This window comes from Dipodomys ordii, unplaced genomic scaffold (genome assembly GCF_000151885.1).
Source record: "Dipodomys ordii isolate 6190 unplaced genomic scaffold, Dord_2.0 Scaffold58, whole genome shotgun sequence".
NCBI classification, from domain to species: Eukaryota; Metazoa; Chordata; class Mammalia; order Rodentia; family Heteromyidae; genus Dipodomys; species Dipodomys ordii.
Genome location: NW_012267274.1, coordinates 5,775,316 through 5,799,522, shown reverse-complemented (window position 1 = coordinate 5,799,522; position 24,207 = coordinate 5,775,316). Strand labels below are relative to the sequence as shown.

The 24,207-nt window shown below is 57.0% G+C and overlaps 2 protein-coding genes across 2 annotated transcripts in view; one reads left to right on the top strand and one right to left on the bottom strand.

The window, feature by feature from the left end:
* Window positions 1-6,368, top strand: part of Lhpp (phospholysine phosphohistidine inorganic pyrophosphate phosphatase) — a 61,945-nt gene extending 55,577 nt beyond the window's left edge. The window contains exon 7 of the mRNA XM_013021908.1: window positions 5,625-6,368. Within this exon, the coding sequence (XP_012877362.1) occupies window positions 5,625-5,721 (97 nt within the window). The 3' untranslated portion in view covers window positions 5,722-6,368. The remainder of the gene's footprint in view (window positions 1-5,624) is intronic.
* Window positions 6,369-11,120: 4,752 nt separating this feature from the next.
* Fam53b (family with sequence similarity 53, member B) overlaps window positions 11,121-24,207 on the bottom strand; it is a 95,637-nt gene continuing 82,550 nt past the window's right edge. Inside the window, exon 5 of the mRNA XM_013021968.1 lies at window positions 11,121-12,011. Coding sequence (XP_012877422.1) covers window positions 11,670-12,011 — 342 coding nt within the window. The 3' untranslated portion in view covers window positions 11,121-11,669. The remainder of the gene's footprint in view (window positions 12,012-24,207) is intronic.

Below are 24,207 nucleotides of genomic sequence, written 5' to 3'. Positions count from 1 at the left end.
TTTCCAGGGAATAATGGAACAGCCCGTGCATTCATCCACAGGACAGTCTACCTCTCCCGTGGCTCTCCTCTCCCTGGTACTCTCCCCCTCTCCCTCCCCCTCTCCCTCCCCCTCTCCCTTTCCCTCTCTGTCTCTGTCCCTGCTTTGCTGCTGCACGTGGAATGGAGTGTGGGGAGCCTGGCTTGCATTTCAGGATGGGGCTGTGTCCCGGGAAGCGCTGGGCCTCCACGCAGATGCTGCTGCTGGGGGGAGGGGGGCTCTAGTTACGTAGTTCTCAGTGCCTGGGATGTTCTGAACATGTAGCTTGATGTCTTGATGCAGCTACTGACCCCCCCCAAGTTGGAGTTGGCCTTGAAGGAAGGAGGAAGAGAGAGGGAGGGAGGAGGAGAGGGATAAAGGGAGGGAGGGAAGGACAGAGCCCCGAGACCCTTGCCTGAGCCAGGAGTCTGAGCTGGCATCTCATGGTGGCATTGGTGATGGCTAATGTCTCTCGGCCACCAGGGGACAGCCATTCCGGGGCCCCATTTGGAACTTGGTTTCCTGCTGGGCACTGCCACAGCCCCCTCCACCCAGGCAGGGGACCAGGAAGCGTCCTACCTCACTACCTGGGCCCCTCAATGCCAGTGAATGCCACAGCCCTGCGCCGAGGCCTTCCCCAGAGCACCCCTGGGCAGAACGGGCTCCAGCGCCGGCTGCCCGGGCGCTGTCCCTGAGCTCTTTCTCTCAAGGCTTTGAGCCCCAGCACCGCTTCTGGTTTTCTGGTGACTACTTGGAGATAAGAGTCTGATGGATTTTCCTGCCCAGGCTGGCTTTGAACCACAATTCTCAGATGTCAGCCTCCTGAGTAGCTAGATGACAGGCGTGAGCCACCGGCGCCTGGCTGCCAGGCTCCCTCCTGTGGGCCTCGGTCTCCCATTTCTCCAGTACCCTGCCCCGAGTCACTGAATCCTGACTACCTACCCTATCGCGCTCTCTCACACATGCCCACCCCCACACCCCCAAGGGGGGGCATCAGGCCCTGAGAGCCAGCACTGCCAGGCCCAGGCCGCTCTGGAAGCTTGTCTGGCATAGTGTATGGCTTCCTAGGTTTGCCAGAGTCAAAGTGACACTTGGTAAATGCTGCTAAGAACGGCCCGGCTCCTGGACGGGAATGAAAACAGGAGAAAGCAAGATTCCATCTAGGAATCGCGCAGGGCGTGGCGGCTGCCAGGAGCCGGGCGGCTGGAAGGGGTCCCTGTGGGCACAATCGGCCCAGTGTGGGGCAAGGGCCCGAGGGCTGGCAGCCTCCCCAGGCCGCTCTGATGATTTATGAGGTGATTTGTCTTGCCAGGGATTAATGAAGTGTCTGGGTCAGCTTTTGGGGGAGCCCCTGGTGCGAGGGAAGGTGCGAGGTAAATACGGGGTGTGGAGCTGGCACCCCACTGGCTACCTCTGGGGTTATCTCAGCTGCCTCATCTGCGCAGGGGAAAGCGGGGCTGGCCCACTGCCGGGCCCCGCCCCAGGCGGGAGCAGCAGGAGGGTGGGCTGGGGCTGGGGTCCCAGCTTGCTCGGGCCTGCCGTCTGTGCGTGGCCACGGTGCCCATCCCCAGGCCTGGGGGGGGGGTCTCCCCGGAGCTCTCGCGCAGGAGCTGCTCTCCTTTCCTTTCCTCTGTTCTTTTCTTTCATGCTTTTTTTTTTTTCTAGCCATCATGGGGCTTGCACTCAGGGCCTGGGCGCTGTCCCTAAGCTTTTGTGCTCAAGGCTAGTGCTCCACCACTTTGAGACAAAGTTCCATTTTCAGTTTTCTGCTGACTAATTGGAGACAAGAGTCTCGGTGCCTTTCCTGCCTGGGCTGGCTTCCAACTGTGATCCTCAGTTCTCAGCCTCCTGAGTGGCTGGGATGACAGGCGTGAGCCTCCAGTGCCTGGCTCTTTCTTGTTTCTCTTTCTTTCTTTCTTTCTTTCTTCCTTCCTTCTTATCCTTTTCTACCCTTCTTCCCCTTTTTTTTTTTTTTGTCGGTCATGGGGCTTGAACTTTGGGCCGGGGCGCTGTCCCTCAGCTCTTCAGCTGAAGGCGAGCACTCTACCACTTGAGCTACAGCGCCACTTCCGGTTTTCTGGTTGTTTATTGGAGATAGGAGTCTCACGGTCTTTCCTGCCCGGGCTGGCTTTGAACCACAATCCTCAGATCTCAGCCTCCTGAGTAGCTAGGATTACAGGTGTGAGCCACCAGCGCCCGGCTCCTTCCTTTCTTGGCTTTTTCACTCCAAACTGGCATTCTACCACTTGAGCCACAGCTCCACGTTCACCTTTTTGCTAGTTAATTGAAGATCAATGTCTCATGGTCCTTTCTGCCTACATGGGCTTCTGTTGCAGCCCTCATATTCCAGCCCCCTTTGCGGCTAGGATTGTGGGCCTGAGCCCCCAGGGCTGGGCCAGCGAGTGGACAGTAGGAGGCTCCGTGGGCTTGTGCCCAGCCGCAGGTGTCCCCTTTGGCAGCAAGAACAGCAGCTTGCGGGTGCGAGGAGGCAAGTCTCCAGCCACATCCTCCTGGCATTTGCAGAAAGAAGTGAACTCTTGTGTCTGGCCCCCGGGGTCTTCGACTCTGCACAACGCAGAGATGCCCTCTGCCCAGCCTCGCCGCCTCCGACCCGTGACCCGCCACCCTGTCCTCACCCGCTCTGCCAGCGCGGCCCTCCCGTGCCAGCTCCCAGCTCACGCTCCTGGGCAGCCCTGGGAGCTGGCCTCAAGGACAAGTGTCCCCCTTGAGTGCAGTCTTGGGCTCCTGCGGCCCGCCCTACCCGGAGCTCCTCTGTGAGAGGCCGCGCCCATTCCCCTCCTCAGCTGGGGGAGACGACCCTTGCTAGGCTCCTGGCGCCATTTTCCTTTGCACAAAGACCATCCCTGTGAAGCTGCCCTGGCCACGAGCGTGCACAGAGCGCCCTTGTTCAGGCCTCTTGCTCAGTCATCCCCTGCATTTGGCTCCAGGGTGTGAGGGGAGGAATGGCTAATGACAGGCGGAGCCCTGCCTTGTGGAGGGCTTTGTTCATTCACGGGGTGAACACTTCCTGGGTGCTTGTGGGGCAGGGAGCAAGTTCTGCATGCTCAGAGAGCAACTTGCCCTGTAGAGTGAAGCACAGAGTCAGAGCTAGGGACATGTGTGTGGGGCCTTGAGGGATGCGTACGAGTTTGCTGCTGGGGCAGGTTTCCAGAGCGTTAGCAGGCACAGTGCGGACACTAGCGTGGAGGATGAGGGACGTGTGAAGCTGGAGGCTGGTACAGGCGAAGCTGCGCGGGGCCCGCAGCATCCGGGGAGAGGGGCCACCCGAAGGTGCCACAGAGCCGCCTGGCCACCCGACGGCAGCCCTGCACCGGTGTCTAGCTCTCTCTCCTTGCTCCAGTTTTGTCTCACTGTCCCGATGTTTGTCACTGTGTTCTGTCCAGGTCTGGCTTCTGCCCATCCCCCGCCCCCATGTCCCGCTGGCCACACGTGTCCAGCCAGGGCCAGCTTGCGGCCGGCTGACCCGCTGCCACAGCGCCCCCTGCCGGGTCCCCTCCAGTTCTGCGTCTGTCAGGTGACACCTTGAGGCCCACAGGTCTCCCCGCGCAGCCGCGAGGATGGTGTCCGCTTCAGGGCCGGGGGCCTGGGGCAAGTCCACGCGCACCCTCCCGGCGCTGCCAGCCACAGCCACGGCGGCCATATGTGACTCACGCCAAAGCCCTCGCAGCTGGGGCTGCGGGAGTCGGAGGGCAGGAGCTGTGCGCCCCCCCCGCCCGCCGGGGTTCACTTCACCCATGCGCAGTGGGTGGAGATGTGGACGGAGGGCAGGAGCTGTGCCCCCCCCCACCGGGGTCCACTTCACCCATGCGTAGTGGGTGGAGATGTGGACGGAGGGGCGCCCTGGGGACTTGGGGGACGGGTCAGCACAGCTACTGTCTTCCTCGGGGACCCGTGCTCCCTGCTGGAGTCCCCGCTCAGTGCCCGGGCACCACGGCCACGCCTGGCACAGGCCATGCGGGCACCTGTGCCAGCATGCACAGTGCAGGCTGGCGGGGTGCACAATGAGCGCCCCTCCTTCCGGGGCCCCTCTCAGAGCAGCACAAGTCCCCACGGGCAGCTCCAGCTCCGAGGCGGCCAGCACTGGCCCAGGGGACAGCAAGGCGGGTGGCGGACGGGAAAGCTCCGGCAGGTGCTGCGCGCTCAGTTTCTCCTCTGGTCTGTGAGGAGCCATGCTCCACCCCTGCCAGGGCCCACGATGCCCCGGGCCCCGGGAAGAGCCGACCCCAGATGCAGGCTGGAGAGGCCAGGACCCTGGGCCTGGGCCTTCCTGTGGGGCCCAGATAGTAACTTGCAGTTCTGTGGACCGCACTGGTCTTTCTGGCATGTTCTTCTCTTTCGCAACGCTTTAAAAATAGGAGAGGCTGCAGCAAGAGCAGTTTGTCAGCCTGGAGGCCACGTGCAGGCGGGCGGGGTGCAGGGGGGAGGTGCAGTACTGGGGGGCGGCACCCCTTGTACTGTGGGCATCAGATGTAGATCCTTCAGCAAATTCCCAAGGCCAAAGAGAGAACCCCTAAAGCAAACAGTGTGGGCACTTACCTGCTTCCACCTCCACCTCCGGCCACAGTCTAGAACATTCTGTTCTGTGCCCCTCCCCTGTGGAGTCGCCCCTTTGCGTGGCTCCCATTGCTCCCACTGCTCCGCACCGGGTCTCACGGGGATGACGTCACCTTTCGGCGGCTGCTGGCTTGTCACTGGAGGAACGAAGTGTGGCCTGGCCTTCTCCCCAGGGACCTCCTCAAGGGTTTGCTCTTCCGGTGATCCCTAGGGCTGCTGCGAACCTCCCAGCACACCGGTTGGGAAGGTGTGGGTGCACTTTTGTCCTGTGCACGCTGGGAGGCTCTGCTCTGGTGACGGGGGCACCGCAGCCCACGGAGGCTGGCCCAGGGCTGTCCTCCCCGCCGATCCAGGGGTCTCAATGGTCTGGCGCAGTCCTTTCCCGACCAGGCGGTGGCCTCTAGGCCCCTGAGCGGAAACCTGGCAGGGGTAGGGCACCTATTTTCTGCCAAGGGCCATTTGGATATTTGTGATCTCCTTCGTACAAAACGATCACGACAGGCCTATGGCCACTGATGAAAAGCCCACGAAAGCATGCATGTCCCACCAGTCGCCTTACACAGAGGGTCCCCACCCTGCTTTAAAAGCAAAAGTGCGCGTGTGCGCATGTGCGCGTGGACACACACACGCACACACACTCCTACCCGACATGGAGGATGTGGTTGGGCGGCCCAACACGGAAAGCCATGCCGTCCCTCTCAGAGGGCCTGGCCTCTGCACGGGGCTTCCCCACTGGTGGCCATCAAGGGGAAAGGTGCTTTTTCCTTTAAAGCGGGGTAGAGACCCTCTGGAGCATCCCTGCAAAGGGACGGTGAGGAGGTGCAGCTTCGCTGAGGGCTTCCGGCGGTTCTCTGGGATGACTCATTCTGTCAGGTGGGAGGATCCTGGTCCCTGGATCCCTGCCACACCCCCGCCACGAAGCCACCAGTCACCAGGCCCTCACGAGAGGCCCAGAGCCTCAACCTCTGAGGCAGAAGCGAAAGAACTCCTGTCTGTGGAAGAGTAAGCTAACCCCCAGCCCTGTTCTGCAGGCCCAGCGATGAGCACCATCCAGAAGTGAAGGCGGATGGGTACGTGGACAACCTGGCCCAGGCTGTGGAGCTGCTGCTGCAGCATGCCGACAAGTGACAGCCTCGGGGCCCGGCCTTCCGCTGCCCGCCGCCGCCAGGCACGGGCCAGGACCGTGGCTCTGGGCTGCCCCGGGCCAGAGTCTGACCCTTCCTTAGCCTCCCTCTGTGGAACCTCTTTCTCAGCCTCCTCTGTGGAACCCCCCTCCCAGCCTCCCAGGTGGAAGTTCATCCCCGTCTCCAGAGAATGAAAACCCTCTGGACCTATGCTGAAACTGCCTCTGGGGATGTCCTCCCTGAACTCCTAAATTCACTCACTAACCATTTGCACACGCATGTGTAAGGGCACTAAGGCACGGCATATGAGCCCACGGCCTCTTCCTCAACTCTGCATCCAGCAGAAAAGCCAGGGTCCTGCCGAGCACGCCTCACCAGGACTGTCTGTCCCCTCCGCCATGCCCAGCGGCAGAGTAGCTGATTCTCACCTGCCCCTGCCCCCCGCCCTGAAACCATGCCACCCCCCCTTTCCTGTCCCATACGTCACACTGCGGACACAGGCCGGGCAGGCACCCCGAACAAGAGTGCGCCCCTGCAGCCAAGGCTGCAGGCACACGAGGCACTCTGGAGTCAGAAGAGAACAGATTTGAATGTACCGTGTGCCGTGTGCTGGAGAAACGAATGACCGAATAAACTCAATCTTGAGTGGCAGCCTTCGACTGCGGGGAAGGGCCCCTCGGCGTGGGAATGGGAGGGGAGGCCCTGAGCAGGGTCCCGGCGCTGGCCCTGGCCCTGCCATGAGCGGGAGCCACTGAACACTAGGGTGCAGGAGCCGTGAAACCTCTTCTGACCTATTTAGACGGTGAGGGAACTGAGGCCAAGAGTAGATGGCTGCCCCGGGGCTCACCTCAGACAGACCTGGAAAACTGCCTTCCTGCGTTCATTTTTCATTATTACAACAAAATACCTGAGGCAGGCTGAGCTCAGAGAAGAGGTTGAGCTCAGTTTGAGAGGCCCGAGGGCATAGCCCTGGCCAGCATCACCTCATGGCATCCTTGCAGGAAGAGAACACGCAAGAGCTAAAAGAGATCGAGGTCTCAAACTGAAGCAGGAAGGCAGAGAAACTTCATTCCCACAATCCTTCTGACCTAAGGACCTCCCACTAGGCCCCCCTCCCCCGCCCCCATCACCTTCAACACTTGAACCTTCCGAGGAGACTCGGCTGAGGCCTGGCAGTGAGAGCTGCTTCCTACCCCGAGCTGGTGGCAGCCGCCCCCCCCCCCACACACACACAAAGGCCCCTGGGACCCAGTAGTTCACACCTAGCCCAAGTTTCAGGTGTCAGAACCAATGAGCTGAATGAACAGCTTGATTGCTCTGTTTCTCCTCTCCTCCAATCAATCCAGAAGCCACTGACAAATCGTTAGAGACCACTTATAAAAAAGAAGTCAGGGTTCTCCTTAATAGGATTTCCACTAAACAAAGGCTGACGGTGCTACAGCGCTGGACCCAGACACCCGAGTGCTCCTGCCAGGCAGGCAGACCTCCACGCCGTCAGGATTAGGAGGAAATTGTAGCCAAGGCTTTTCGTCAAGATTAGAGGCCGTGGCTGGGCTAGACACTGGCACTGGGGAAGGCCTATTGGCCGGGCAACACACAGATGGCCTGCTTCTGAAGGAGGCCCCACTGCAGCTCGTGGCCTCTTAGGAGAGGGGTGGGACGTGCAGGTTCTGGGCTGTAGTAGCAGGCAGGAGTGGGCAGCCCGGGGAGGGAAGAGCCTGGTCTCTCTAGAAAGGCTGAGCCTTATTCAAGTTGCTGCCCCCCCCACCCCCCATCCCGGCCTCATCTAGGTAGAGAACACGCCATTCCCCCACCCAGAGTTGTAGCTTGCCCTTGCAGATACCGCACTACCTTCTTTCCCCTTGAGATTTGGTGTGAGTTTTGGTTAGCCTGTAAAGTACCACGCATGACTAGGAAACCTAGCAGAAGAATGCAAAGAAACCAGAAGCCACTGTCTGCCCACCGTCCAGGCGAAGGCATTTCCTCTGGGCCCTCCACACACACCAGATGGGGCTGCTGTGCCCAGACGTTTCCTGTGCACAATGAAGACCCTGCTCAGGGCATGACACCCATCAGGGCCACCCGTGGGATTCTGTGTCAGACGTACAGCTTGAGGCACGCAGAAGGGAGGTGTGTGGCAGTCCAATACCAGGGAAGAGTAGAGCTGCTGCCCTGTGAGCCAGGTGCCTGCCTGGGACCAGCATCTGGGTGCAGAAGGTGCAGCCCTGGGAGAAGATGCCGGGGCCAAGGGCTGAGCAGCCATTGCTGGCCCGAGCTCAGCTTGAAACAGGGCCGGTGTGAGACTGGAGAGTCAGGGATCCTGTCTCGTGGGGAGGGGAGGCTAAGGGCTTTGGGGACAAACTATAAAGGGCCAGATCGGGGCTGCCTCCGAGCCACTGAGGCTGGTGGCAAGAGATAACGTGCTTTGCCACGTGAGCCACCATGAGGGGCATGTGGCGCCGGCCGCCTCCACTGCTCTTACCTCAGTCATCTCAGGGGGCAGTGCCTCCCCCGCTGGCCCTTCACCTGATGCACACACACTGGCAGGCCGCATGGCCCGCCTCTGGAAGGTTCCCCGAGATGTGGCTGTGGGGATGCCCTGCACTGGAGCCTCTCGGTGACACTGTAGGGACATGACAGGGACAGAGGGCCCCGCCTGTGGCCCTCCCAACTCGCCACACCCCAACAAAACCACACAGCAGTTCCCAGGCAGCTGGGCATTGAACCAGGAAGCTTTATTTACACAGTAAAAGTAACAAGCAAATTCCTGAGACTAGAGGGGCTCTAGTGCAAGACAGTCCTGGTCTGCAGGGAGGTGGGGCGGCAGGGGGGGGGAGTACATCTAGCACCCCGTTGTGCAGACTGCTTTGCTACAGCGGGGACCTGGGGCCAGGCGGCCGCGGCGCCATGATTTCTGCAGCTCAGCAGTCTCCACAGTGCCCGGTGAGGGCGGGATGCACAACCCCGCACAGCCCGTGCACCGCGGCCCAGCCCAGACCCGGCCCACACCCCTGCATGCTGACCACACATGCCGAGACTACGCTAGAGGTCAGACTATCTACCTAGGCTATAAGAGCTCCACTTCTGCCACTTGAAGACACCTTCCTCTTCTCTGGGCATGGCTTTCGGGGACCGAGGCAGCGGGAAGGGCTGAACTGGCAGTGAAGGGGTGTCTAGGCACCGCGTCACTGCGCACACCTGGGCACGACCCTCTGAGCCCTGGCACCAAGCCGGTGCTCTGTCCCAGGGGGCTAACGCCTTTGGGTGACCACCTCCGTGGCCCCAGAGTACCTGTGCCTTTATCCTTGGTGGAAGCGGGGTGCAGGATCCAGGGGTGCCTTCTAGCTGCTGGGAGCTCGCTCAGGCAGGCCGGGCCCCAGAAAGTGCCTTGGTGACGCCAGACCATGGAAAATCCCCCCCTTCCCCTGGGAGACCCATCTGGAAATTGGAGATCGTTTCCCTTTTTAATGAAGACGTTTCCTTTCCTAACATTTTCTTTCAACATACAAATTAAAAAAAGACGTTCCTGTTACAAACATTTTGCTGTAAGGCTTTCTGAACATGAAAACGTGTACGCAGCGGTCATGGCAAGCTCCGGGGCCTCGCGGGCCAGCCTCCCTGGGGCTCCGGGCTCCAGCCTCCACGGCCTGAGTAAGGCAAGAGGGTGTGGGTCATGTAAACGGCGCTGCTGGGCGTCCAGCAGACATCAGCTCCTGTCAGCCCAGGGCCTTTGGATGGGAGGGGAGCCGCGGGAAGGAGCCCCGCCCCTTCTTCCCCAGGCTGTGAGGAGCGCCTCAGCTTCTACTGGCTGAGGCCACCATGCTGGTTGTGGGAGCGAGCGAGCGAGCGAGCCTGCCTGCCTGCCTGCCTGCCGCTCCTGGGTGAACCTCCTTTCACAGTGGAGCAGCGCAGGCAGACAGGCCTCTCTGGTGGCACGGCCGGGGCAATGGTGGGCATCCTCTAGATGGGGTCTCTAGCCAATCGAAAGAACCACAACTTTATTAAAGGCCATTTGTCTCTCCAAGCAGAGGAGCCCCTGCTGTCTCCTGGCAGCTGCTGCGGCAGGCTGGCGAGGTGGGACAGGTTGTGTCCCGCTCCGGGCCTGGGTCACCTCTCTCTGTAAGTGCCCGGGGGCTGGCCTGCCGGCCACGGGGCTGGTTTGCTGGGCTGGCAGCGTGCTGCAGGGATGGCCAGAGTCTGAGGAGAGGTCACTCAGATGCCTCTGGTCTGGTCCTAAGGAGCTGCTGCTCCACACTGTGGCCTGGCTGGCCTCATGGAGTGGCCTAGGGGATGGGCCCTGCCTTCTGTACCTTCCGCAGGAAATGCCTGTTTAGGGCTTTCTGGGAACGTGGGGCATGGTCCTATGCTCTGCACATCCTCTCAACACCCCCTCTCCTCTTCCCACGTCATTCTGAGAATAGACCACCTCTGCCCCCCGCCCCCCAAGCAGGGGCTCGGTGCTACCTCGATGCCAGCTGTCCGCAGCACCCTGCAGCAAGCTGGCTCCTCCACAGCAGGGCCCGTCCTGTGCCAGGCCCAGGCCCCGGGTGCCCTGCTCGGGCTGCCCGTGTCTCTCAGGCGCTGGGCGAGGCCTCCGGAGGGGCCGCCCTCACGCTAGAGCTGGAGTCCCTGCCGCCTTTCATGGAGGAACAACGAAGGCTTAAGCAGTTTGCCAACTGAGATCTTCCTTTAGGAGACAGGTGAAGCCCGGAGAGGACTGACCTGCGGCGACGAGGCTCGTCCCACACCTGTGCAAGCGCGGGGACTGCACGTGCCTAGCTCACCGGTCTGCGAGCTCAGGAGAGCACGCAGCTATTTTTAGCCACTCGCTCACAAGCCAGCCCACTTGCTATTGTCTAGGAAGGTGCTACCAGCTTGACTCCTAGAACCCAGATCCCTGTGCTGCACCTGCAGAGTGAGCACTCGGCACCCTGTGCTGGAGTGCAGTGAGGAGGGCAGGAGGGACTCGAGCCAGCAGTGGTGAGGTCTAGGACTCCCATGCAGTCAAAGAGTGAGCCTCTGGAGGGGAGGGGTGCCTTGAGGAGAGCCAGCAGCGCCCATGAGCAGACAAGAGTGTGCGGGCATTACAGAGAGGCTCTCTGGGCCCATCCCAGGCCCCTGCGGAGCAGACAGCCGGCCCGACATGCGCACAGGGACGAGGGGCGTGCACCTGCTTGTCGTCTGTAGAGGACACCAATTTTAAGAGGTCGCCCTTTTATCACGACATCTCTACACTCAGCTGACTCTCCACGCTCATCACTCGGGAGAGGGCAGCCCCCCAAGTGGCAGCTGTGGGAGGCTCTTCCTGTCGGGTCTGCCTTTTCAGCCAGCAGAATTAGGCAGATCCTCGGACAAGCACCCCGCTGTCCCCTGAGCCCAAGGGTCTGGACATGGGCTTGCCCCCCGGGGGGCCCTGCCAGGGCCCGCATGTGGATTAAGGCCACACGGTTCTGGTGTCACTACAGGAGGCGTCTCCCGAACCTTCCCAAGCCTGGAGCGAGAAGACCTGGGAGAGAAGGCACAGAATAAACAGAGTGAAAGGACGTGGCGGGCAACTCCCCGGAGTGAACCTGAGCGAGGCCACGGAGGCCCTGGCCCTGAGCGCAGCCCCCGACGCCCCACCCAAGGGCCGCGGCGTGGGCCCCACCCTGCCAGGATGGCTGCCCACCCCCCATGAGGAACGGGCAGAAAGGACCAAACCAAAGCAGCTCTTGGGCTACAGTAGTTCCAGGGACCTGTTGGCCAGTATGCTTGATGGTGGGTGGAAGCTGAGCATCCCACCGCAAGCTGGCCGAGCGAGCGAGCGCGCCCCCGTGGAGCCAGGGCACCACAGGGCAGCGGCCTCACCCTGCAGGGGGGTGGGCTTCCTCCAGGGGAACCTGACACCCCTCGGAAAGCTTTCTTCGGGCCCAGGGGTTCGGCACCCCCCACCCTGGGTGAGGCCCAGGCCCCTCAGTTGTTTTCTATCTGCTCAATGTCCAGCTCGCCGTCCAGGGAGTACAGGCTGTTCCCGGTGGCCCGATGGTCCCGCCAGGCCGAGACCGGCTCCCCCCTCCGGCACTCCTCATCCGACTCCTCGCAGGACAGGTCCTCCTGGCAGACGAGGTGGTCATCGAAGGAGGAGGGGAGAGGCTCAGGAACGGGGGTCCCGGCGGGGGTCCTGCCCCCCGGGCTGGAGGCCGAGAGCAAGGCGGTCCAGGAGCGGGTACTGCTGACCAGGGTGAAGGGGCTCTGGGGAGCACAGTCCTCCATGCCGGCGCTCAGACAGCTGAGGCTGCTGAAGGTCTGACAGTTCTGCGGAGGGACAGACAGACACACACACACACACAGGTCAGCCAGGGCCACACACAGCCAAGAGCCAGCCCACACCTCGTGGGCATGTGGTATGTCGACTGTGGCCAGACCACCAAATCCCGGGCTCATCCCGACTAGTGACTCCACCCTCCAACGACTACTGTCCTCCTCCAGAGGCGCTCTGCAAAGACATGGCCGCCATGATCCGTAAAGAAATGCACAGTTCAAGCCAGGAGCCTGAAATCCTAGCTGCTCAGGAAGCTGAGATCTGAAGATCATGATTCAAAGCCAGCCCAGGCAGAAAGGGCCAAAAGACGATCCCCAATTAACCTGCAAATATGCTGGACTGGAAGGATGGCTCAAGTGGGAGTGCCAACCATGAACAGAAAAACTGAGCTTGGGCCCCAAATTCAAGCCATGTGTGGGGACGGATGGACGCGAACACACACACACATACACACCACACACACACACACACACACACACACACACACACATGCCACGTTTCCAGCCATTAACTTGACTGGAAGCAAGATTGGGTTGGACCTGGACGTGGGGGTGAGGGGAAGCCACTGTGTGATGGCATCACCTCTAACGCCATGGCGGGGGGGGGGGGTCAGTCTAGGTATAAATGTATCTAGTGTAATGGATCTGTGCCTCGAAGAGGTCATTTCACTACAGTTGTCTGCCGAAATCGGACTGGTCCTAAGATGGGCTCCTCAATGCTTATGTAGGTTCTTATGTAAAATGCAGAACAGAACACACAGACAAACTACGGCGCTGACAGCTGTGAGCGTAGAAGGGGCCTCAGTCTGTGGGAACATCTCAAGGCTGCGCACAGGGCCGATCCCCTCCCCCAGTTTCCATGCCCAGGTAGAGGGAAGAGCAGCCAGGAGAGGCTCAGAACTGTCCAGAAGTGGGCTCTGTGATTCTGGGCTCAGCTGGAGACTGCATCTCAAAGGCAGTGGTGGCCCTGGGCCTTCCCCGGGTCCTGGGGTGCAGAGGGGGGATGTCGGCTGGAGGAGGGGCCAGGCTCAGGTTGTTTCTGGCCCTTTTGGGGACCTCCGTGACATCTGAGTGTGTGGCCGTCCCCGGCTGTCTGCAGGGCCCTCTGAAGCTCCAGAGCGGGGATGGATGGGAGGGCTTCCCTGCCCGAGCAAGAGGCACAGGATGCTCAGGTTGAGTGCAGCTAAACGTCAGTGTTCATGGCTCAGCACCAAGTCAGGACCTCTCCCAGACGTGAGCTCTGCCCAGCAACAGACAGGACAGCGGCTGTGGCAGTAAGCAGCACCCACAGCCCGGTCCAACATTCCCGAAAGGACCCCCAGAAAACAGAGATAGTGCCAGACGAGGGCTGCACAGAAGCAGGGAGAGGCTGCAGGCCTCACCCCTGCACACGGGGCTGCGGGCCCTCTCTGAGGCGGGGCAAGCCTGTCTAGAGGCCTTGTTCCTTTCCAAGGCACAGCAGGCTGTCTGGCGGAAGGTAGCTGTGCTGCCGTGGACACACTGGGGGCTCCTGAGTTTTCCACCTGGGACAGTCTTCTGATACGTTTGTTTCACTCAGATCTTCTCAATACATGAGGAAGGGGAAGGCCGGGGTGCCGAGGGGCTCAGTCAGCCCTGGGGTTCGGAAGAGAGCAGCTAAGCCTCTAATGACTCCTGGCCCAGGCCACCGAGAGCCCACCACCAGCGGCTGGCCCCTGCCCATCCAGGCTGGGACTGGGTCAGTGCCACTCTGGCAGGCTCAGAGCTCACCCTAGCAACACAGCTGCCACTGTCGCGGACACTCCCAGGCCAAGCCTGGAAGAAGGATCAGCAGTTCTGAATGCAAACTTGGCACCTGGCAAGGCGGAGGCCCCAGGTGCCTGTAAAGGAAGTATCTCTGAGGCCCTGCTGCTTCCCAGCCACTCAAGAGGAAATGGGAAGAAAGCGGAGATGGCCCCGCCTGGCAGCCCCCCTGGGCCACGCTGCCCTGGATAGGGGGTGGCCAGGTGCAGGGCCAGGACTCATGAGCACAGGGAGCCAGATCCACTCTGCGCGTCCCAGGCAGAGCCGTGTGTTTCCTGGCCGGAGCAGGTGTGTAAGAATGAGGCTCAGGTATCTCAAGTGAGTGCTGTGACTGGGTTGTGTGGGGAGACGAGGCCTGGATGCCAACAGCACTGGGCTGTCCCCAGGTCTGTTCAGGTGCCCAATGCCTCATCACATGCCAGTGTTCCCTGTGCTGTAAAGTGAACAAGGACATGGGCACTCAGCTGTGCTTGAACTGAAAATCCCCTGTGCCCAGCGCTCCCGGCTACGCTCACCTTCCTGCTCCGCTAGAGTTGTCCTGACTCATCCTGTCCAGAAAACGTCCCATGAGACAGAAGCAGTTTCTGTAAGTCCCACCCCTACTCCTCCACCCAGCTTGATGAGGTAGTATGAAGAGACCAGGGCTTTGGAAGCAGGCGAAGAACAGACCCGCCGCAGATACTCATGCAACTAACTGGTGTGGTGACGGGGCCTTCCCAGCCTCCAGAACAACAGAAGTCAATCTCTGTTGTTCCTGAGTTACCCACCCAGTCCAAGATCTAAAGAGACTAAGGCTGTAGCCAGTCCTCCGCCACAGCCAGAAGCGGGGTGTCAGGAACCTGAAGGTCAAGGTCAGCCAGGCTGATTCTGAGGCAGACGCAGCCCAACCTGCGCCTCAGCTTCAGACACGGCGCTCGCACCAGTCTATCAACTAAGGACAGCTATAGTTTATATAGTTGTTGTTTGTTTTGTCAGTTGTGGGGTTTGACCTCAGCTCGGCTGCTGTCCCTCAGCTCTTCAGCTCAAGGCTAGCGCTCTACCATGTGAGCCACAGCGCCACTTCCAATTTTCAGGTGGTTTATTGGAGATAAGAGTCTCATGGACTTTCCTGCCCAGGCTGGCTTTGAACCGTGATCCTCAGATCTTAGCCTCCTGAGTAGCTAGGATTATAGGCGTGAGCCACCGGCGCCCGGCCTAGTTGATGTTTTAGGTCCAGGGCAGTGAGGGTTTCTTTAGGGGAGCCAGGAGGTCTGGGCAAGAAGGAGCAGAGGAATGTGGTGTGAGTGCTGTCTGGAATTAGTGGCCCACTTTGTTACACCACAGGACAAAAAGCTAGGGTCTGGTTGGTGGGTCTTCTCACAAGGATGCCTCTGAACACCTCCCCTACACCTGATGTTCCTAGTCACTCCATCCGTTCCCTTCCGTTCCATTCCTCAGAGGCAAAGTCAGTGTCACCTTGAAAGTTTGTTGACTCTAAACAGTCTTTTCCTAGCAGTGAAAACAAAGAGCTACCACAGCTGCTGTCCTGCCCAGCCTGCCAGGGAAGAAGGTGGCTGCCACAAAGCCGCAGTGGACGCTCTGCCCAGAACCATCCCAGATGGCGCAGCCAGAGTGCACCCCTCCCCTGACGGACACCTGCCCGCCACGCTGTCAGGCAGGGTTTGGCCCAGGCTATCCCAGTAGCTCAGCCGGTTCCCACAGAGAACACTTGCACAGGCCGATGGGGGGCCTGGAAGCCTGGGTGGCCGCAGAAACCTGGGGAAAGCACACCGCAGCTAAGTTCAAAGTGTTCCATCGTGACGTTGCTGCTCCAGTACAAAACATCCCCCTCCCAACTTCTGTTGTCTAGGCCCGGGATGAGCTGCCAACTGGGGCACAAGTCTGCCCAGCTAAAGAGCTCAGTGCAAACTGCTGTGGCCTCAGGCTGGTGGCCAGAGGCATTGACTCGACTCTAAGAGTCTGCCACAGCAGCCTGCTGACCAGGCAACGATGGAGTGCTGGAGGCCTTGTCCACCCAGACCTCAGTTCCAGCCACAACAGAGGCCACCGCCACTCCCAGTCCCCCAGCCTGGGTCTGGCTCAGCCAACCTCCCCTACCCCGGGAGGGCTTCCCAACCAGAAGCACAGCCTTTCTCCCCGAGACCTCCTTCTCCGTGGGGGAGGCGCCTGGCTGGGCTTGCAATCTGAAAACCAAATCCCCCAAGGGCAATTTGTCAGCCTCCCTCCACTGGACAGTTACTACACCAGCACACTGGTCTACCAAGCCTCAGATCTCCAAAGCCCGTCCCCTCCGGGGCCCCGTTCCTCCTCCAGGGGCTGGGCCAGCTAGGGGAGCAGCAGAAGGTGGACTCAGGAAGATCCACTGAGCTACTAATCAGAATCAAGAGTGGCCTAAGAGGCCAAAGTGTGGGTGGAGCAGGGAAACAGTGGCACTTCCCCTGGAGAACCTGCTTAGACACTGAAAGGCCCCCAGACTCACACACTCCACCCCACCCTCAGAAGTAGGCATTTGGGGCACATCTCCAGTGCGACTTTTCTTTCCAGAACAGCAACACAAGACCTGGCAGAGGCTGACTGAGGCCTTGACAGGAGTCCCAGCACCTTGCATTTGAGAGGAGTGAGGGGTGCTGGGGACGCTGCCTCGAGTAGCCTGTGTCCTCTAAGTGCTGTCCCTCTTAGTATCTGCTGCCACAGACCTGGCTCCTCAGGAGCACAGGTGTGCCCTTTGCGCACACGAGTGCCCACAGCCCGTGTGCCCTGCCTTCCAGGCTGGTGCTTCTCCTTCAACATCATCTCTCTCTCAACCTCATTTCATAGATCTGTCTCAGATTTTAGGGAGCCATCTCAAACCCTCCTAAGAAACATGGGCATTAACAAGCCTTCTCCACCAAACAGCGAGGAGCTACCTTGACGAACACTGCTGGGCCCAGAGCTCTGCCTGAGCAGGGCCATTTCCTCCCCGAGCAGAACTTGCATGAGAACACAACTGCGTAAGTATCGAGAGAACGCCAGGCTGTGGCCTGGCACAAAACAAGAAAGCAAGGCATACGGTTTCCTGGTTGTCCTTTTAACTAGCTCAGAAAAGAAAAAAAGGCCCAGACTGTAAGGTCCGCTCCTGGATGCCGAGCAGACTCCACCCTCCTCGCAGCAAAGTCTCCGCCCAGTACCTGCGTTACCTAGGCTACTTGAACACCTGGAAGAGGTCACATCTGCATCTGCTGAGGTCACATCTGAATTTGATGTGTCCACACCTTTCTCTGCCCATACCCTAGATAAGGCCTAGCCCAGACCCAGACGCCCTCTTTCCTAGCTCTCTCTTTTCTTTCCCAGGTCTTTCCCAGGCCTTTCCCAGCCGCGTGGAGGGCCAACATGGCCTGGTGCCAGCCAGAACGATGAACAAACCTACCCCTTACCTGAATACCACGTGTATGGTGCTGTTCTTACTCGGCTACCTCTTTTTAAAAACCTCACACAGACATTGAGCTGTGTTGGCCTACCTCGGGCCCATCTTCGGTAAATGTGAGTTTCGTATGGAGGCTGCACTTTCACAGGAAGCAGAGGCCAGAGCAGTCAGATGACCTTGCCTCAGCGGGAGTCTAATGCCAGGCTCTGTTGGGCCCTAGCCTGTGGGCCATTTGTCTGCACACCTGCTACAGCCTGGCCCTTTCCTGTGCTGGGCAGGTCAGCTGCTCTCTAGCTCTGTGTTGGTGCTTGTCAGTTTGTGTGTGTGTGTGTGTGTGTGTTACACAGGACCTCATCTCTTGCTCAGCTTTTTGGTGCTCTACCAACTGAACCATGCCCCCACTTCTAGCTTTCTGCTAGTAAACTGGAGCTAAGAGTCCTGGGATTTTTCTGCCTAGTCTGATGTCAAATTGTGACCTTCAGATCTCAGCCTCCTGAGTAGCTAGGATTACAGGCGTGAGCCACCAGCGCCCGGCCTGGCACTCATTCTTAAGAAGTGATAGCACCATGCTCAGGTGTGCAGTGCTCACCCTCACGTCTTCCTGCATCTGATCGGCCTCTGGACCTCAAGAGTAAATGACTGCTGGCTGCAAAACTTGCATGGGGAAGGCATGAAACAGGAAGGTGAGAAACAGGAAATGAAGATGGGGCGGGGCAGGCCTCTGTGGCCAGGCCCCACCACTAACTGGGGACCAGATACCCCAAGCATGTCCCAGATCACAGGGGAAGTCCCTGCCTTCCTTCCTGTGCTACTTCTTCCCCAGAAATGTCTGCGATGCTGACAATGACAAATGCTCCCAAGCACCTGTCATGTATGTCCCAGTTGGGAGCCACACAGGATTGAGGACACACAGAGACCTCAGCGTCCGCCTCAGCTCCAGTCAGGCTCTTGAGGAAGAGCCATGTGTCCCTTCCTTCAGACAAAGAAGCAAGGTGGGCAGCGGAATTGATGCACTGCAATCTCTAATACCACCTACAAATCTGGCAGGTTCCCAAGGGGGCAGGAGCCAGATACGCTGTATGGTTGTCACTCTGGGAGATGCAGTGCCCAGCCCGGATCCTCGTGAAGCTCACCTCTGGGGACGGCTCCTTTCTAGCTGCATTCCATGGGCAGTGTCCCTGCCTCTGCAACGCCAGAGGTCCCAGTTCTAGCTAGGAAGAACTATCAAGAAAATGACCAAAGGCTAGCATTGTCATCTTTGGGGACAGCTCATTCCCAGGTACAGGTGACCAAAAACTTGGGTCTCCACATCCCAGGCCAGGGCCTGCAGGCCCCTTCAGGCATTCTGCACTAGCTCCAAGGAGGACAGGGTAGTTCCCTAGTGCCTCCGCCGACACCAGTCACCCAGCTGTCAGAATAGAGCAATCTTCCCAAGAGAACATGAGAAGGCAGATGCCCCAGGATGTCATGAGGGGTCACTGACCTGGGCCTCTACCCTTCATCAAGGCTCTGCTGCCTGCGGCCCCTCATCCTGCACTGCTCCCCAGTGTTCCCTGGCTCCTTCTACCATCACCTGAGCTCCCCTCCACAGAGCAAGCCTTGCGTTCCTGTGTGTATGAGGTACCCTGTACCCTATTGTTGGCTCTGGGCCTGGCTCACAGTGGGGACACCTGAGACCCGCACGTGGGGTGCTGTGAATAGGAACAGGCCCGGCTCTAAAGGTCCTCTGAGCGACAGCTAGCCAGAGGTTCCTCTCTGCCAGTGCACGCCCCGACCCCCCAGCCCATGGATGGCTGACACTGTTTCTGCCCCAAGCTCCTGAATGGCAGATGGCTTGCCTGAAGACCTAGGGCACGAAGTCAATGCCAAATGGCCTCCCAGGGCTCTCACAATTGGAAAACAAACATTTTGTTTCTGTGGTGTGCATTCCAGCCAGTACACACTCAGGATGGGACTTGTGAAATTACTTTACTCACAGCTTGGTGTGAGCCTAACAAAAGTCAAGGGGCCTTTCCAAAGCACATAGGGCCCTGGCAGGGGGCCAAAGCTAACTCTGCCTGAGCCCACAGCTTCAGGGCAGCAGGGGCCAGCAGAATGTGAGGAAAGTTTCTGCAGCAGCACTGGGAGCAGAGATGTGGGCCCAGAACGCTCAGAGGGGATGGCAGGCACTGACTGGCAATCAGCGCCCCTCTCCCCACCCGGAGCTGGGTGTCCCAGCCTAAGACCAGCACACAGGGCTGCTCACACTGAGGCCTCGGGCTGCACACCAGCACCTACCCCTCCATTCTTAACCCCACTCCAATGGAGGGTAACCCATCGAAAGTGAAGCCTTCTTGGAAAAGTTAGCAAAGCCTGGCCACGATCACCACCACATTTTACAGAAGGGAAAAAAGGACTTTCCTCGAACCGCACTGCTAGTGGACAAGCAGACAAGACCAGAAAGGCACGAGACCCTCAGGCAGGAGGCAGAGCGGCTAAGGCTGGGCAGGCCTGGACTGGAATCCCAGACAGAGCATACCCATTGAGACCCAGGTGGGTCATTCAGTTCCCTATTTGCACACGCTAATATAAAGAGACCCAAACAAAGCCACAGACTTCATGGGAGAATTTAAGCCATCAGACCACCCGTGGAGGGGGCTGACTGCCCTTTCCTAATCTCTACTCATCCTACCCCTCGCCAAGCTTGGGCTGGGAGGCCTCGTCCAGTGAAGCACACGTGAAGCACAGCAAAGGAGTCTGGGAGCTAACCATGATACCCAAGTACCCTAGTTTCTAATAGAAGAGGCCACCTTTTAAGAGCAAGACAATGACAAGTTAGCAACACAAAAGAGAAAATACGTGAGAATAAATGTGTAAGAACTCATAAAAGTAATCAAAGAAAACCTTAAAGAAAAGTAAAGAGGAGCGTTCAAAATAGAAAGAACCATGGCCTGTACCTGTACCGTGGATGGACAGACTCTACCCGAAAAAGAAGTCAATTCTCCCTAAATTAACTCACATGTCCAACGTGACCCCAGTATAAAATATCAGGAGCACCTCTCATGTCCATGGTCTGAAGACAAGCTGCTTGTTTTTGGTTTTGTTTATGTTTTTGTTTATTGTCTTTATTTAGAGATTGGATCTTGCTATACAGACCAGGCTGACCTTGTACCTGCTGCTCTTCTATTTCAGCCTCCAGTGCTGGGACTTTAGTGCCTGTGTCACCATGTCCAACTATTTTTTTTGGGGGGGGGGGTCAGCCATGGGGTTTGAACTCAAGGCCTAGGCACTGTCCTTGCACTCTTTTGCTCAAGGCTAGTGCTTCTACCACTTAGCACCACAGTGCCATTTCAGGATTTCTAGTGGTTATTTAGATAAGAGTCTCATAGACTTTCCTGCCTGGGCTGGCTTTGAACTGTAATCCTCAGGTCTTAGCCCACTGAGTAGCTAGGATTATAGGCATGAGCCACCAGCACCTGGCTTAGCTATTTCCATTTTAATAGAATAAACATATGAAATTAATTAGGAAAGCTCTGAAAGACCAATAAAGGCCAACCTTACCAGACTAGTCCATACCATATCATACACTAACTCTCTATACAGCCTCATTAATTAGAGCATATAGTAAGTACATGTGCACACATGGAGACCAAGGAAACAGAAGAAAATGTTCCAAAATGGCTCCAGTTCATATATGACAGAGTGGACCCTCAAAGCAGAGAGAAGATGGAATTTTCAATACACAGCATGGTGACAAAAGGTAGTCATACACACACACACACACACACACACACACACACACACACAAGGCCATATATAAGAAAAACCCCACATAGACCAAAGTCCACAATATAAAATCCTAAAAATACTTTAAGGAAACAAAGGAGAATTCCCCTATTATCTTGAGCATAGAAAACCCTTTCTAAAACTCAACATTCAGAGCATTATTTTAAAAGACACATAGCCGGGCGCTGGTGGCTCACGCCTGTAATCTTAGCTACTCAGGAGGCTGAGATCTGAGGATCACGGTTCAAAGCCAGCCCGGGCAGGAGAGACCGTGAGACTCCTATCTCCAATAAACCACCAGAAAACCGGAAGTGGCGCTGTAGCTCAAGTGGTAGAGCGCTCACTTTGAGCTGAAGAGCTGAGGGACAGCGCCCAGGCCCAGAGTTCAAGCCCCATGACCGACAAAAAAAAAAAAAAGACACATAGATGTCTTTTAACAGATGCTGAAAGTAAGGGAAGACAAATGGTGCTGGCACTGTGGCGAGCAGTCAACAGTTTCTCAGGACACAGAACAGAGTTACGACGATTCCAGAGCTCAGCTGCAGGTATGTGGCCGAGAGAAAAGGAAGTGTATGTCCACATAGAACCTTGTACACAATGTTCACAGCACTACTGCTCATAATAGCCAAACTGTAGAAACAACCCAAAAGTCTACCATCTGACAAATAGCTAAATCCATCTAACAGAGAATGATGGTGGCATGGAAAGGCACGTGGTACTGACATCTGCAGCACGGCTGACCCTGGAAGCTTGACATGAAGCAAAGAAGACAGGCACTTACAAAAAGCCAAAAGCTGTGCGGTTCCACCCATATGTAACGTGCAGAAAAATCTTCAGACAGAAAGCAGATCTGTGGTTGCTGGAGGTTGAAGAATGTTTGCTTTGGGGGTGATAAAAATGCTCTAAAACTGATTGTGGTAATAGCTGTCAATTACACTACAAATGACTCAACTGAACACTTTAAACTCATGAGTTCTGTGGTATGTGAAGTATAACTCAAAGTATTAGCTACTGTTGTGTTGCTGTGACCTTAGAGAATGACTCAATGGAGGGAAGATTTGTTTTGGCTCCGTTTCAGAAGTTTCAGTCCATCGTGGTAGGGAAGGCATGGCGGGGCAGCGAGGCTCCCAACATGTGGGCAGAAAGCACACACAAGAGAATACAGGAAGAAGGTAGGGCAGGATATGGCCCCACTGGTGGCTCACACCTCCATTCCTAGATACTCATGAGACCGGAAGATCATGGTTCAGTGGCCGCTTGGGCAGAAAAGTCTATGAGACTCTTATCTCCAGTCAACCAGCAAAAAGCAGGAAAGTGGAAATATGGCTCAAGTGGCAGAACATCAGCCTCGGGCAAAAAGGCCCTGAGTTCAAGCCCCAGTGCTGACAAGAAAAATAACTGTAATCCCTCTGTACATCACCTTTATAATAATTAAAAAATAAAAATTGAAGAGGAAAGGGAGGAGGAGGAAGAGGAGGAAAAAACAGGTCCAGACCCTACTTCTTGCAACTAGGCCCCCAACTTACTTTTCATTACCTCCCCAACATACCTTCATATTAGGAATCCATCCAGGAATGAAACATTGATTACGTCAGAGCTCTGATCTATCTCTGAAAACACCCTCATAGTCACACCCACAGGTGAGCTTTACCAACTCTATAGGCATCTCTCAATCCCATCAAATTGACAATGAAAATTGACTACTGCATTCAATAAAGCTTAAAGCTAAGTGCTAGTGGCTCATGCCTGTGAATCCTACTTCTCAGGAGACAGATCTGAGGATAACAAAAGTCAGCCCCAACAGGAAAGGCCTCAAGACTCTTATCTCCACTTAACCACCAAAAGCTGAGCTGTGGCTCAGTGCTAGAGCACCAGCCCAAACACTAAAGCTCAGGGACAGTACCCAGGACCTGAGTTCAAGCCCCAAAATGGGTGTGTGTACGTGCGTGTGCGTGTACTCGCGCGTGCGCACGCACACACACACACAGAATGCTAAGAGACAGGGCACAAAGAACAAATAAGGAGTAAATATTTCCAAGTTTTACTGCAGGCAAAATCAATCTCCTTAATATACTATCAACAAAATAAGACCAATGGCTCAGTATTTTAAAAAGACAAGTTAAAAAAAAACCAACAATACAGAAAAGGACATACAAATGTCTTTAAATATGTGAAAAGATGCTTCATTGGTTGCAAACCAAAATGACCCAGAGAAACCTTTTTTCTTTAATCTACTGAGTTGTCAATAAACTAATGACTGACTGACCAGCCTCACTGGAAGAGGGGCAGGAAACAGAACATGTAAACTGCAGCTCTCATGCTGTGAAGCTGGCTATATCCTCCAAGATGACAGGCTCATGATCCCTGTGACCCAGCAATACTGCTAGAAAAAAGGCACCACACAGAAGAGACAGTCTAAAAGGACTGGTGCATTTGTGGGGCACAGCCGAGTGGAGAGTTCAGGGACCATCAGTGGGGCAGGGAGAGCAAGGCACATCCAGACAATAAAAACAGGAGGCGGGGCCAATCCTCCGGGGCCAGAGCTACACAGCCCTCGCCCAGGTGCAGCAGCCTTCACAGAACCGGGATGGGAATCCCAGAAGCACTTGCGGCTGCGGTGGCTCAAAAGCCTCCGTTGGCAGCTGTCCACCCTTCCCGCTCCACTGAAGGACACGGAGGGCTATACCTCCTCTGCCTCACAGAGAGGACTGGCACCAGTGGGGAAAAAGAGGAGGGTCCTTGTCACTTGGGCTCGGTCTGCCACAGGAGCACTTCAACCACACAGGGAAGTATAAATTACCGGGCGCTGGTGGCTCACACCCATAATTCTCGCTTCTCAAGAGGCTGAGATGTGAGGATTGAGGGTTTGACGGCAGCTTGGGCAAGAAAGTCCACGAGACTCTTATCTCCAATTAACCAGCAAAAGACTGGAAGTGGTGCTGTGGATCAAGTGGTAGAATACCAGCCTTGAGCTAAAAAAAAAATAAGGAATAGCACCAAAGGCCCCAATTTTAAGCCCAGAATTGGTATGTGCGCATGTGCGCGAACACACACACACAGACACACACACACAGACACACACGCACACACACACACAGAGTATAAATCAGGAGGAGAATGCTATTTAAAAAACGAGCAAACGTGTTTATTGCAGCATTATTTACCATAGCTAAGATATGGAACCAACCCAGATGCCCCTCAGTAGATGAATGGATCAAGAAAATGTGGTATATATACACA